Source organism: Saimiri boliviensis, chromosome 10 (genome assembly GCF_048565385.1).
Source record: "Saimiri boliviensis isolate mSaiBol1 chromosome 10, mSaiBol1.pri, whole genome shotgun sequence".
NCBI classification, from domain to species: Eukaryota; Metazoa; Chordata; class Mammalia; order Primates; family Cebidae; genus Saimiri; species Saimiri boliviensis.
In genome coordinates, this window is record NC_133458.1 from 84,095,955 (window position 1) to 84,108,385 (window position 12,431).

General features: G+C 34.9%; 1 protein-coding gene across 3 annotated transcripts in view; it reads right to left on the minus strand.

Moving 5' to 3' along the window:
• SNX13 (sorting nexin 13) overlaps nucleotides 1–12,431 on the minus strand; it is a 131,978-nt gene that overhangs the window by 39,642 nt on the left and 79,905 nt on the right. For all 3 annotated transcript variants that reach the window (XM_010349340.3, XM_003938679.4, XM_074379570.1), the window contains 4 exons: nucleotides 11,498–11,636; nucleotides 11,021–11,109; nucleotides 6,075–6,174; nucleotides 414–607 (listed from right to left, as the gene is read on the minus strand). In XM_010349340.3, the coding sequence (XP_010347642.1) occupies nucleotides 414–607; nucleotides 6,075–6,174; nucleotides 11,021–11,109; nucleotides 11,498–11,636 (522 nt within the window). The remainder of the gene's footprint in view (nucleotides 1–413; nucleotides 608–6,074; nucleotides 6,175–11,020; nucleotides 11,110–11,497; nucleotides 11,637–12,431) is intronic.

Consider the following 12,431-nt stretch of genomic DNA (forward strand, 5'->3'; position numbering starts at 1 on the left):
CCTTCATTTCTGCAAATTTTTGTTTCATGTATTGGGGGTTCTGTTATTAAATGCATATACATTTACAACTGTTTTACCATCCTGATCCTAAGAATGAAAACATCCTTCTTCTCTTTTGTTTCCTTTGCATGGTTTATCTTTTTCTATCATTTTACTTTCAGCCTGTGGTGAATCTAACGTGTGATCTTGAAACCTGATTCTGTCACTTAGTACTTGCACGACGCTGGCCATGATAATCTCACTACCTAAACATCAGAGTCTTCATTCAAATGAGAATAAAGACAGACAGGAAGATTGTTATCGAATAAAGGAGACAATGTTTGTGAGGTAGTCAGCCTGGCATGAGCAATGGATTACAAAAGTTATTAATCATACTGCTAAAGAAGAAAACAGTAATCAAAATACACCCTCACCTTTTCTGATAAATACTGTTCATAAATTCCAACAGCAGCTGCTCTTAAAAGACCTTTGGTTTGGTTGGTTTGATGTTTTCCGTCTCTCTGACGACTTAACAAAACCTCTAGCTGCTGTTGGGCGGTAACCCGGTATCCTTCCACTGTCATCCAAAAGAACAGATGTGCTTGTCCTCCAGTTTGCTGCATGTAATCTACCAATCAAAATCCATAACAACATGAATATTAGTGTTACACAATTTAGGGTCCATGTAGCTGTATGACAAGTAAAGAAGGATTAAAGTTTCAAGTATTTAAAACTCTACATTTCGAAATGTTTTAGCAAATGTCTGAGGTGAAAATATAGTTGTAAATTAGTTAAGCAAAAAACCAGTTATGTTAAAAACATAAGCAAAGGCATCTATTTTGGAATTTTTAAAATCCCACTTTTCATGATAAAATCTCTAGTGAATAAATTTGTAATGTAAAATATTCAACATTTGCTCTCAATAAAGATTGTTATAATATGAATATTTCTAAACATATTTTTAAAAACAACTCAACAAACCACATATATTTTTTAATCACAAAAATAAAAATGTATATTTACTGAAAATGTCCTCCACATAAAAGCAATTCTAATGTAATAGTAATAAGATACAAATAAAAAATGTATATACTAAAATGGTATAAAAACAAAATCCCTCATGTACACATGAACAAAAAATGATACAAACAGGTTATATACACTGTATGTTCCCAATAAAGTACTCTCTCTCAATGAATTTTAATTTGCATTAGAATCTCCTAGAATTTACTTTAAAAGCAGCTTGTTAAATGCACATTACTTAAGACAACTATTTCCTTCAAAACAAAATAAAGCTCTACCTCCATTATTTCTAAAGAAAAACATTTCAGAGAATAAAAGGTGGACTGAATTTAGCATGCAAAATATTAACTACTTAAAATTTAATAATATTTAAAATTCTTAAAAATTTCAAAGAAGATGTGGGAGTGTGAAGCACCAAAATTCTCTCTCCACTTCCACAACAAGCACAATGGCAGAATCTGATGTAACTAATCTGGAACTCTAGAATCTACTGAAGACTTGCAACATTCAGGGGAAGGACTTGGGAAGTGAGCTTTGGTTAATTTCAGTCCATTTCAGCTCTTAGCACAACTGCACCTACCCATTTCACAGGCCCAGACCCCCTAGAACAAGTAGCTGTGCATGCATTCCAGGATTAGCTTGTACACAGCAAGTAGGAACTAGGGTGGACAAAAAAACACCTTGTCCTTCAAATATTTAGGATCTAGGCTGCTTCTGATCACAGAGGTGCGGACAAATAGGGAGCCTTTGTTGTTATGTATCCCTTGATTGGTCCAAGCCCCTTTCCTTCCTGCTGAAGTAATGACCAAGGGATTTAAAAGACTGGCACCCTTTCTCCCTTGCCTCCTACAGTTTTATCTTTTTCTCCCTTTGGGAACCACATGTTAAAAATGAGGACATTCAAAGCAACCACATATGTGGGAAAATTAGAAAGTGACTATGCATATCCAGAGAAAAGCACAAGCTCAGAATACTCTTGAAAAGACCTTAAGTTTATACCTCAGTCTGATCCTTAGCATAGACAGCCTACATATTAAAACATAAAAAATAAAATAATAAATAAAAATAAAAAACAGCAAACCCTGAGGAAAGGAAAGAAAGTGATTTCCAGAGTCCTACATTATTAGATTCCAATGGCCAGTTATTCATAAACACACACACACACACACACACACACACACACACACAAACACACACACACACACACACACACACACACACAAAGCATACAAAGTACGTGGCAAGTGTGGCCCATTCAAAGAGCAAAAAATGCCAACATATATCAACAGAAATTGTCCCGAAAAAAGACCTGATGGAAGTTCTGCTAGACAAAAACTTTAAAACAACTGCCTTAAAGACGCCCAAAAGACTAAAGGAAGATGTAAAGAAAGTCATAAACAATCAATGAACAAAATGGAAAGATCAATAAAGAGATAGAAAACATAGAACAAACCAAAATAAAATTATGGAGGTGAAAAGTACATAACTAAAGTAAAAACTGCACTAAAGGAAATTTAAGGTAGATTTGAGCAGGCAGAGGAATCAGCAAATGTAAAGACAGAATAATAAAAGTTGTAGGGTTCAAGAAACAGAATGAAAAAATATGAAAAAGAGTAAACAAAGCCTAAGGAACCTGCTAGACCAATTACATGTACGAGTTCTACAAGGAGAAAAATGAGAGAAACAGTCAGATCATATTTGAAAAAATGACTGAAAATTTCCCAAATCTGAAGAAAGGCATGAGTATAAACATCCAAAAAGCTCAACAATCTCCAAGTAAGATGAATTCAAAGATACCGACATGGAGACACACATCCGAAAGCAGAAAGAGAAAAACGACACATACAAAAAAATACAAAAGATTATCAGATTTCTTTCAAGACACTGTGGAGGCCAGAAGGTGATGGAGTGATATTCAAAGCACTGAAAGAAAAATACTGTCAACCGAGTTCCTATATCTGGCAAAGCTGTACTTCACAATGAAAGTGAAATAAGACATTCCCAGATAAACAAAAGCAAAGGAAGTATATTACCGTTAAGACCCGCCTTGCAAAATAAAAGAGTAAATTAAATAAAAGGACACTAGATCTTAACTTTGTACTTTGAAACTGTATGAACAAATAAACGTCTCAGCAAAAATAAACATATAGGCAATTATAAAAGCTAGTATTATTTTAACAATGATTGGTAACTCTATTTTTCTGTTTTTTATGTGATTTGAGACAACTTTTTAAAAATCAACTATCAGTTTGAAAGCCAGGAATACTGTGTACTTTGATACTGCACATCCTGATTTCTACATAAGTTACAAAAGTAACTCATTTAAAAGAATTATTAGCCCATATTTTGAACATACATTTTGTAAAGACTTAGTTTTGTGACATCATCAAAAAAAGGCATGTGGACAGAGCTGTAAAGAATAAAGTTTTGAAAGCATCTGAAATTAAGCTGACATAATTTCAAATTACAGTGTCATAAGTTTAGAATGTTACATGTAATCCCCATAGTAACCACAAAGAAAACAGCTACATAATATACATAAGAGGAATGAGAAAAAAATTTAATCATGTCACTACAAAAAAAAAAATCAACTAAATACAAAAGAAGTCTTAACAAAAAAGATATAAAGCATGTAGAAAACAACAAAATGACAGAAGTCTTTCCTTATTAATAATTACTTTAAATGTAAGTGGATTAAACTTTTTAATGAAAAGACAGAGACTGGTAAAGTGGATTTAAAAATTAATATAATGATATGCTATCTATAAAGATTTTAGATACAAAGACATACATAGTCTGAAAGAGAAAGGATAAAAATCACATCACATGTGAAGAATAACCAAAATAGAGCAGGGAGGGCTATGCTAGTATCAGGCAAAATAGACTTGAAATAAAAAAAGTTTAAGATATAAATAAGGTCATTCTATATTAATAAAAGATTCAACAGAGCAAAATGATTCAACAGTTATAAACATTTACATAGCTAGTAACAGATCACCAAAATATATGAAGCAAAAACTGACAGATTTTAAGGGAGAAAGAGACAGTTCCACATTAAGAGTTGGAGACTTCAATGTTCTACTCTCACTAACGAACATAACCAGACAGAAGTATGGAAACAGAGAACTTAACACAATATATCAAGTAGATTTACAAACATACAGAACACTTCCCAACAACAGCATACAGCTTCTTCTCAAGTACACATGGAACATTTTCTAAAACAGACCATACAATGGGCCACAAACTGAGTTTCACAAGGTTTTTAAAAATGAGTATCAAGCAAAGTATCTTCTCAACTACAAAGGGATAAAAACTGGAAAACTCATATATTTTTGGAAATCAACACACTTTTTATTTACCCTACTTACCCTGTGAAAACATTAAAACACACACAACCAATTAATCAAAGAAGAAATCACAAGAGAAATCATAAAATATGTAAAGATGGATGAAAACAAACATCACATACCAAACTCATGGGACAGAGCAAAAAGGAAGATCTCAAATCATCTTTCCTTATGTTGTAAAGTTAGAGATCTTTACAACATAAGGAAATAGAAAAAGAACAAACTAAACCCAAAGCTAGCAGAAGGAAATAAATAATAAAGATTAGAGCAGAGATAAACAAAAAAGAGAACAGGAACACAATAGTAAAAGTCAGTGAAAGCAACAGTTGATTCTTTGAAAAGGGTGACAAAACTGGCAAACACTTACCTAGGAGGATGAAAAGAGAAGACTCAAATTACTAAAATCAGAAGTGAAAGTGGGGATATTACTTATGACACTAAAAGTACTATGAGTACTATAAACAACTGTATGTCAATAAATCGGATATCCTAGTGGAAACGGAAAAATCTACCAAGATTTTTCTTCCTAGAAACAGAAAATCTACCAAGACTAAATCATAAAGAAACTGAAAACCTGAGGAGGCTGACAGGTAGTAAGGAAACTGAATCAGTAATCAAATATCCTCAGTAAAGAAAAGACCTGGACTTGAAGAGCTTTACTGGTGAATTCTATCAAACATTTAAAATAATAGCAATCCTTTTTAAATTTCTCCAAAAAATTAGAGAGGAAACACTTCCTAACTCATTCTGTGGGGCCAGCATTATCCTGAAAGCAGAGCTAGATAAAAATGGTACAAGAAAACTACAGACCAATGTTCCTTATAAAAACTGATATAAAAATCTTCCATAAAATACTAGCAAAACAAATTCAGCCGCATATTAAAAGGATTATACACCATAACTAAGGCGGCATTTAATCCCGGAATCCAAAGATGGCTGAACAGACAAAAACAACAACAATCAATGTAATACAGCACGATAGAATGAAGGATAAACACCACATATCTTAATTGATGCACAAAAAGCATTTCACAAGATTCAAGACACTTTCATGACAAAAACACTCAATAAAGTAGGAACAGAAGGATACTACCTGAAAATTATAAAAGTGACATATGAAAAAGCCCACAGTGAATATTATACTCAATGGTGAAAGACAGAATACTTTTCTTTAAGATAAGGAACAAGAAAAAGATGCCAGCATTTGCCACTTTTGTTCAATGTAGTACTGAAGTACTAGGCAGAGCAACTAGGAAAAGTGGAGAGGAGGGGAGAAGCGCACATGTGCACACGTGTCCACACACACACACACACAAACACAAATATTATTGAGCATGAAAAAAACAAAGTTAATTCTCACATATGCTATAACATGAATAAAACCTGAGTGCATATCTACGTTAAGTGAGTAAGCCAGTCACAAAAAAGCAAATACTGTACAATCCCACTTATGTGAGGTACTTATGAGTAGTCAAAACCAGAGAGACAGAAAGCAGAATGACGGTTGCAGGGTTTGAGGGGGTGGGGAATGTAGAGTTTCAGTTCGGCAAGATAAAAATAGTTCTGGTGATGAATGGCTGTAATGCCTGTACAACATCATGAATACATTTAATATCACTGAACTATACACCTAAAAATGGTTGAGATACTAAATTTTATGTGTACTTTATGACATAAAAATATTCAAAGGCTGTATCATTTAAATAGAGTTGATTTACCTACCCATAAAAAATTGTAGTGCAACATTGTCTACAAGAATGCTGTCCAGGGGGACTGTGCAAAGTTTCCCAAAGTTTGCTGCAAGTTTCACAGTATTTATTTCCTACAGGCAAAGGTGAATATAAGTTAATATTTTATTGAATCATTCATTGTTAAAGATGTTTATATAAATGTAAGGAAAAAAACATCAAGCTACAATGGAATAAAGACGAAGTTTTTCCCTTCTCATGCATGTTATTTCCCCCCCAAAAAAAATGCATTCTGTGAATTTAAATTCCTAGTTGAGTTGCTTAGCAAATTAAAATATTAACACATTAGAAATATTAGCGTTCATTTATTTCAATATAAAATAAATAGAAATCACCATATTTTCCATTATTCTCTATCGCTATATATTCCAAATGAAAATGAACATTCCAGAAGCTAATAGGTTGAAGGAAATGTTTGAAATGTTTACTATATGCAAGATTTTTAAAAATTCAACATTTTCATGTATAAAGTTTATTTATTACTGGGAAAACAAAATCTGCCTAAAGAGAAATTTTGCTCCTAACTCGGTAAAAACTCTAATTATTAGAGGAAATGAGTTTTTTTTTCCAGACTCTCTAAAGAGTGAATTTCAGACATACTCTTCAAAGTCATAGAGCAAGGAAACAATCTACATATGAAAAAAAAAAAAAAAAGGAAACTACTGGGTTGAAAATTTAAAGAGCATCTATGTGTCAGACACTGTGCCAGATACACTACACATATAACTTCATTTAATCTGCACAGCAATCCTGCTGGATATGTATCACCAAGCCTACTTAACAGACAAGGAAAACAAAGATTAAAAAGGTTGCATACAAGTCACAAAGCTGGTAAGTTTGACTATGTGTTTTCAAATGCTGCCTTCCCTTTCCTATAAAAGCCATGATGTTTTTATGAACTATGTATCTTCACTGGCTTCTCTATATTCCAAAATTTGTAGTTCAGTAGTTCAGAACCCTCTATTTAAAAAACAAAGATGGACACGCTTACTGTAAATGAAATAGGTTGCTATATTCAGAGGCAGATACTAAATTAAGCACAGGTGGTAAATAAAGAAAAATGAAGAGAATTTTTTTAAGAGAAAAAACAAAACAAAAACCAAATTTATCTCTGGAATTTGTATTTTCCTTCATATAAGCACTGGACAGTAACAGCTAACTGACTTTAAATGTCTGGTAGAGTGCAATGTAGAGCCAGCACATGATTTCTACTAAGTCTCCCTTCTACAAATTCTATCACCCCTTTCTCCTGTCCAGCAGTGGCTCCACAGATATGGGATGGGAAAGAAAATTCCCTATAACTTTATTTGTAATATGAAAGAATACAGGTTTCTAAGATTTCAAGATAAGTAACATGGCTATAAAACTGCAAGCCCGTGGGGATTCTGAGGTTACTTAAAAAAGGAAAACACTGTATGATCTGAACTCATTAAAAAATAAAGCTTGCGTTCAAAATAGAATTTACAGGCTTGCAAACAAAATGCCTAAATTTTATTTTATTTTATTTATTTTTTTATTTTTATTTTTATTTTTTGAGGAAGAGTTTCACTCTTGTTACCCAGGCTGGAGTGCAATGGCACAATCTCGGCTCACTGCAACCTCTGCTTCCTGGGTTCGGGCAATTCTCCTGCCTCAGCCTCCTGAGTAGCTGGGATTACAGGCACGCACTACCATGCCCAGCTAATTTTTTGTATTTTTAGTAAAGACGGGGTTTCACCATGTTGACCAGGATGGTCTCGATCTCTTGCCCTCGTGATCCACCCGCCTCGGCCTCCCAAAGTGCTGGGATTACAGGTGTGAGCCACCGCGCCTGGCCCCAAAATGCCTAAATTTTAAAAGGATCCTATATCAAAAAGTGCCTAGGCAAATACACTGAGTAACAATGCTGAAAGGTCACTAACTCTGATATCTAGATAAGGAAGTAGTTAAAGAAAAGCACAAATGAAACTGTATCGTTCTTCTGTTCTAATTTGCTTAAGTATATAACTAGTTTTAAAATAAAGTTAACCAAAAGTACACACACACACACACACACACACACACACACACGTATAACAAATGTGGGCCTCAAGTAATGTTTCGTAAGTTACAATTCATTTAGCAAACTAAGGTTTTTAAAAATAATTCTTCTATTCCTTAAGGAATTTAAATACACTGTAAAATTATAAGACCAGAGAGTCTTAAGTAAATTTTCAAAACAGAAAACTACAGGAGAAAAGGTGAATACACTAAAAATCTAAGGGTATTAAGAAAAGCTTTTTCCTGCTTTAAAGCCCCAAGTCTCTGTTCTCCTTTGGGGTAAAACATCTTTACAGAGCAACTATCATTACTGTTTCTAATTTATCTCTTCCCATTCTCTCTTGGATGAACTCCAATTAAGATCTTTCTCCACTACTCCACAAAAATGTTCTCATCAGATCACCAGTAATCCCCAGGGTAGTAAGTCCAATGGAAAATCCTCAGTCCTCATCTTTCTCAATGTTATTCTTTGATACACCTCATCTTTTCCTTTTATAAACACTTTCTACACTCAGCTTTTGAGATATTGACAGGGATAAGGGGCAGAGAAATTCCAGGCAGAAAAGAGAAGTCCTGGAGAAACACTACCCTCAAGCCAAAAACCCTGAGACAGTGGACCTAAGTGAGAACTTTATCTCTGTTTTCTCACTCAAATGTTGCCTCCGCCTAAACCACACGTGCCTTACCCCACCCCATCCTGTGCCTATAAAAACCCCAGACTCAGCCAGCAGCCAGGACTGAGGCTGAACGTTGGAGAGAAATGGCTTGACTTCAGAGTAATAGCCTGATGGCAGTAACTTCAGAGAATAATCCGACTGGAGACAGCCAGACTTCAGGGGAAGACTACCTATGTGCCCGTTCCCCTTTTCAGCATCTCTTCCCACTGAGAGCCACTTCAACTGGCAATAAAAATCCTCTGGATTTACAATCTTTCAATTCATTCATGTTACCTCATTTTTCCTGGATGCTGAATAAGAGCTCAGAAGCCATGAGTATGGACACAAAAGGCTGTCACACTGGCCCTTTGCCCTCACTGGTTGAGGGCAGCCACCTCATGCAAAAAGGTAAAGGGCCCACTGAGCTGTTAACTCTTAAGCCATCCACAGATGGCAGAGCTAAAGAGCACTATAACACATCCTCTGGGGCTTTGGGAGTCACAGACACCCCTGACTGGACTGCTATGCAGCATGAACAGTTTGCTCCTACCAACGCTAAAGCGTCTGGCCAGTTTCTGCACCCACTCACCTATGCTCTCCTTCCCTCGGAGGGTGGAATGTAAAGGGTCCAAGTGGAGTTTGATCCCACCAGTGCTTAAGTGGCAGGCTGGTTCCAGCACTCATTCACTCAAGTTCCCATTCATTCATTCACCTGTGTGTGCCCCCTCACAAAGAGTTGAGAGTGACAGGCTGGGTAAATGAGGCACCCCTATCACGAGTCCTGAGAAGGGTTCAGGGCACATGCTCAGGTTTCCCACCAATCTCACTGGCTATTTACTCTGTTTCTTTGGCTAGACTGTTTCCTTTGTCTTAACTCTATTCACAGACGTGTACAAGGACCAAGTCACTGGTACATTCCTACTTACACACACTCTTTTAACTCCATCCAGTCTCTCTCAACATTAAGTAAACATCTGATAATTCTGAGGATTTACAAAATTTATCTCCATCACTAACTTTTCCTTAGAAATCAAGATTACTAATTATCTTGTCTACTTGAAAGTCAAACAAGGATATCAAATTAAAATATCCAAAATTCAATTCTCTTTTCCAAAATTCTCTCTGTGTTATCTAATTCAGTAAAGAGCACCACTATTTATACACTTGCTCAAATCAAAATACCCTGAAATTATCTTTGAGTTATTTTTTTTCTTTCTCAGTCCATATTCAGTCCATTAAGAAAATCCTATTAGCACTATATCCAGTCTCTAATAGCTTCTCGCAACCTCCATAGACATCTCTCACCTAGTTTAAATCAGGAGTATTGAAAATAATCTCTCAGTTTCCATTCTTACCCCCATTCATCTCATCCTTTGTGTCTGTTCTTCACAAAGAGTAAAGATAATAACTTTAAATTTTAACTAATAAGTCAGGTAATGTCACTTGCCAGGGCAAATCTCCAATTGACTTTCATCACAATTAGAATAAAATAAAACTCTTACTATGCCAGTAAGACCACAGATGACCATATAAAGATATAACCTCCCCCTCTTTCTTCTATGACTTCATTCCTAGCACAACAGTTCATTCATCCTATACAATTCACAATGACCTCCTCCAACTCACCAAAGACATTCTTACCTTAGGGCCCCTGAATTTGCTCTCATGACTCCCTGTAAGATAGAAACTTCAAAGACAAACAAAAATACAGCAGAGAAATAACTGCCTCATGTTATTAGGTCTCCCTATGTTTAAGTGTCATCAAACCTCTCAGCACCCATCTAAACCAGTCCAAGATATTCTCTATATCCTACTTTGCTTTATTACTGTTTTTTGTGTTTTTTTTTTTTGTAGTAGGTATCACCACCTGATATTACGCAGCAATTTGCTTATTGGTTTATTTCCTGACACTGCAACTAAAATGTAAGCTCCATGAAAAGAGTTGGTCTACCTGGCTCTTCTATAAAGTGCCCAACTCAAAAAACTGAACAAATGTAAATTCTGAATAAACAAATGATACACAAGTAAATACATAAATCAAGGAATAAAAATCTTCAATTACTTTAACATTTTTCAGGCAGCGTTTTAATTAACCTTCTACCACATTGTAGAAGAGATAACCCTTTTTAAAGTCCTCTTGTAAAGTGCTGCACTGGTAAATGTCCTACTTTTTGTCCTTGACTGTGCATTTTAATCCCTATAAAGTATTTACAACTAAACATTAATTCAAAAGTACTTTACTTACTTTGCCTGACTGCAATCGCTGTATTCTTGAGTCACATACTTTCTTTACGAACAGTAAGCTATTTATTTGATTTTTGATAGTGTTGATATCTAAAAGCAAATAAATCAAGAACTAGAAAGTGGTAACATTATTTGCGGAATACTTTAAACATGCACTCACTGTAATTTAACAATAATCAGTTAACAATAAGGCAATTGTTTTATTCAATAAAATCAACCATCAGAAATTATACAGTGAAATTACTTAACTGAAAGTGAACCATGACAATTACCTTCACTTTAGGGAAAATCACAATAATCGCATTCTCTCATTCTGAAAATAATGCTTTTACTCTAAGCACATGTTAACACAATAAGGAAGATTTAATTAAGGTGAAAACAACTAATAGCAGAAAATGACATTTAGGTAAATTAACCAAAGTTTTGAAGATGTAATAATCCTTAAAAAAATGTATTTTAAATTAAATACATTACTTACCATCACCAGCTGTATCTAGAGATCTAAGATACTGTAATTCTTCTGCTGCCTTATCTCTGACTGCCTCTAGCTCTCCAATATTGTCACTCAATTTAATAATGTTCATAAAGGCCTCATAGTTGCAATTAGAATCACGGATCTGAAAACAAGTTTAACAAAAAAAGGATGGAGAACTCACTTACTAAAAGGAAAACTGAATCTTAAGTGCCTACTATGTGCCAGGACAATTTGCTACATACTCAGTGCTTACAACAAAAAGAAAAAAGCTCTGTATTTGGGTTCCTATATTCCAATGGGTCTTAGACTGCAAACAAAATAAAATAAGTATTATACAGACAGCATGCTTGAAAGTACAGGAATAGGAACATGCTCACAATATCTGATGATAGCAAGAAACCCATGATGACTACTAAACAAAAGACCAGCTGAGCAGAAGATATGGTCAGCAGCAATGGAGGGCAAATCCTCTGTTACAGTATAAAGGTTTTAGCTTTCACACTGAAGAAAATCAGAAGTTATACTGGAAGGTTTAGAAAAAAAGTATAACACTCTCTAACCTAAAATATAACACAATCACTGTGCTGCTGTATAAAAATAGAATAAAGGCAGACCAAAATCAGAAAAAAAGACCAGTTAATAATACAAGTGAAAGGTAACATACTCAGGGAGCAGGGCGGTGACAGTGGTGGTATGGTACAAAGTGTTTTATAAAGTGTTTTCTGGTTAAGTGTTTTGTAAAAACAACGCTAAAAGAATTTGCTGATAAATCAGATGTGGCCATGAAACAGAGAGAACACAGAATTACACCAACATGGCTGGGCGTGGTGGCTCATGCCTGTAAACCTAGCACTTTGGGAGGCTGAGGCGGGTGGATCACGAGGTCAAGAGATCGAGACCATCCTAACCAACATGGTGAGACTCTGTCTCTACTAAA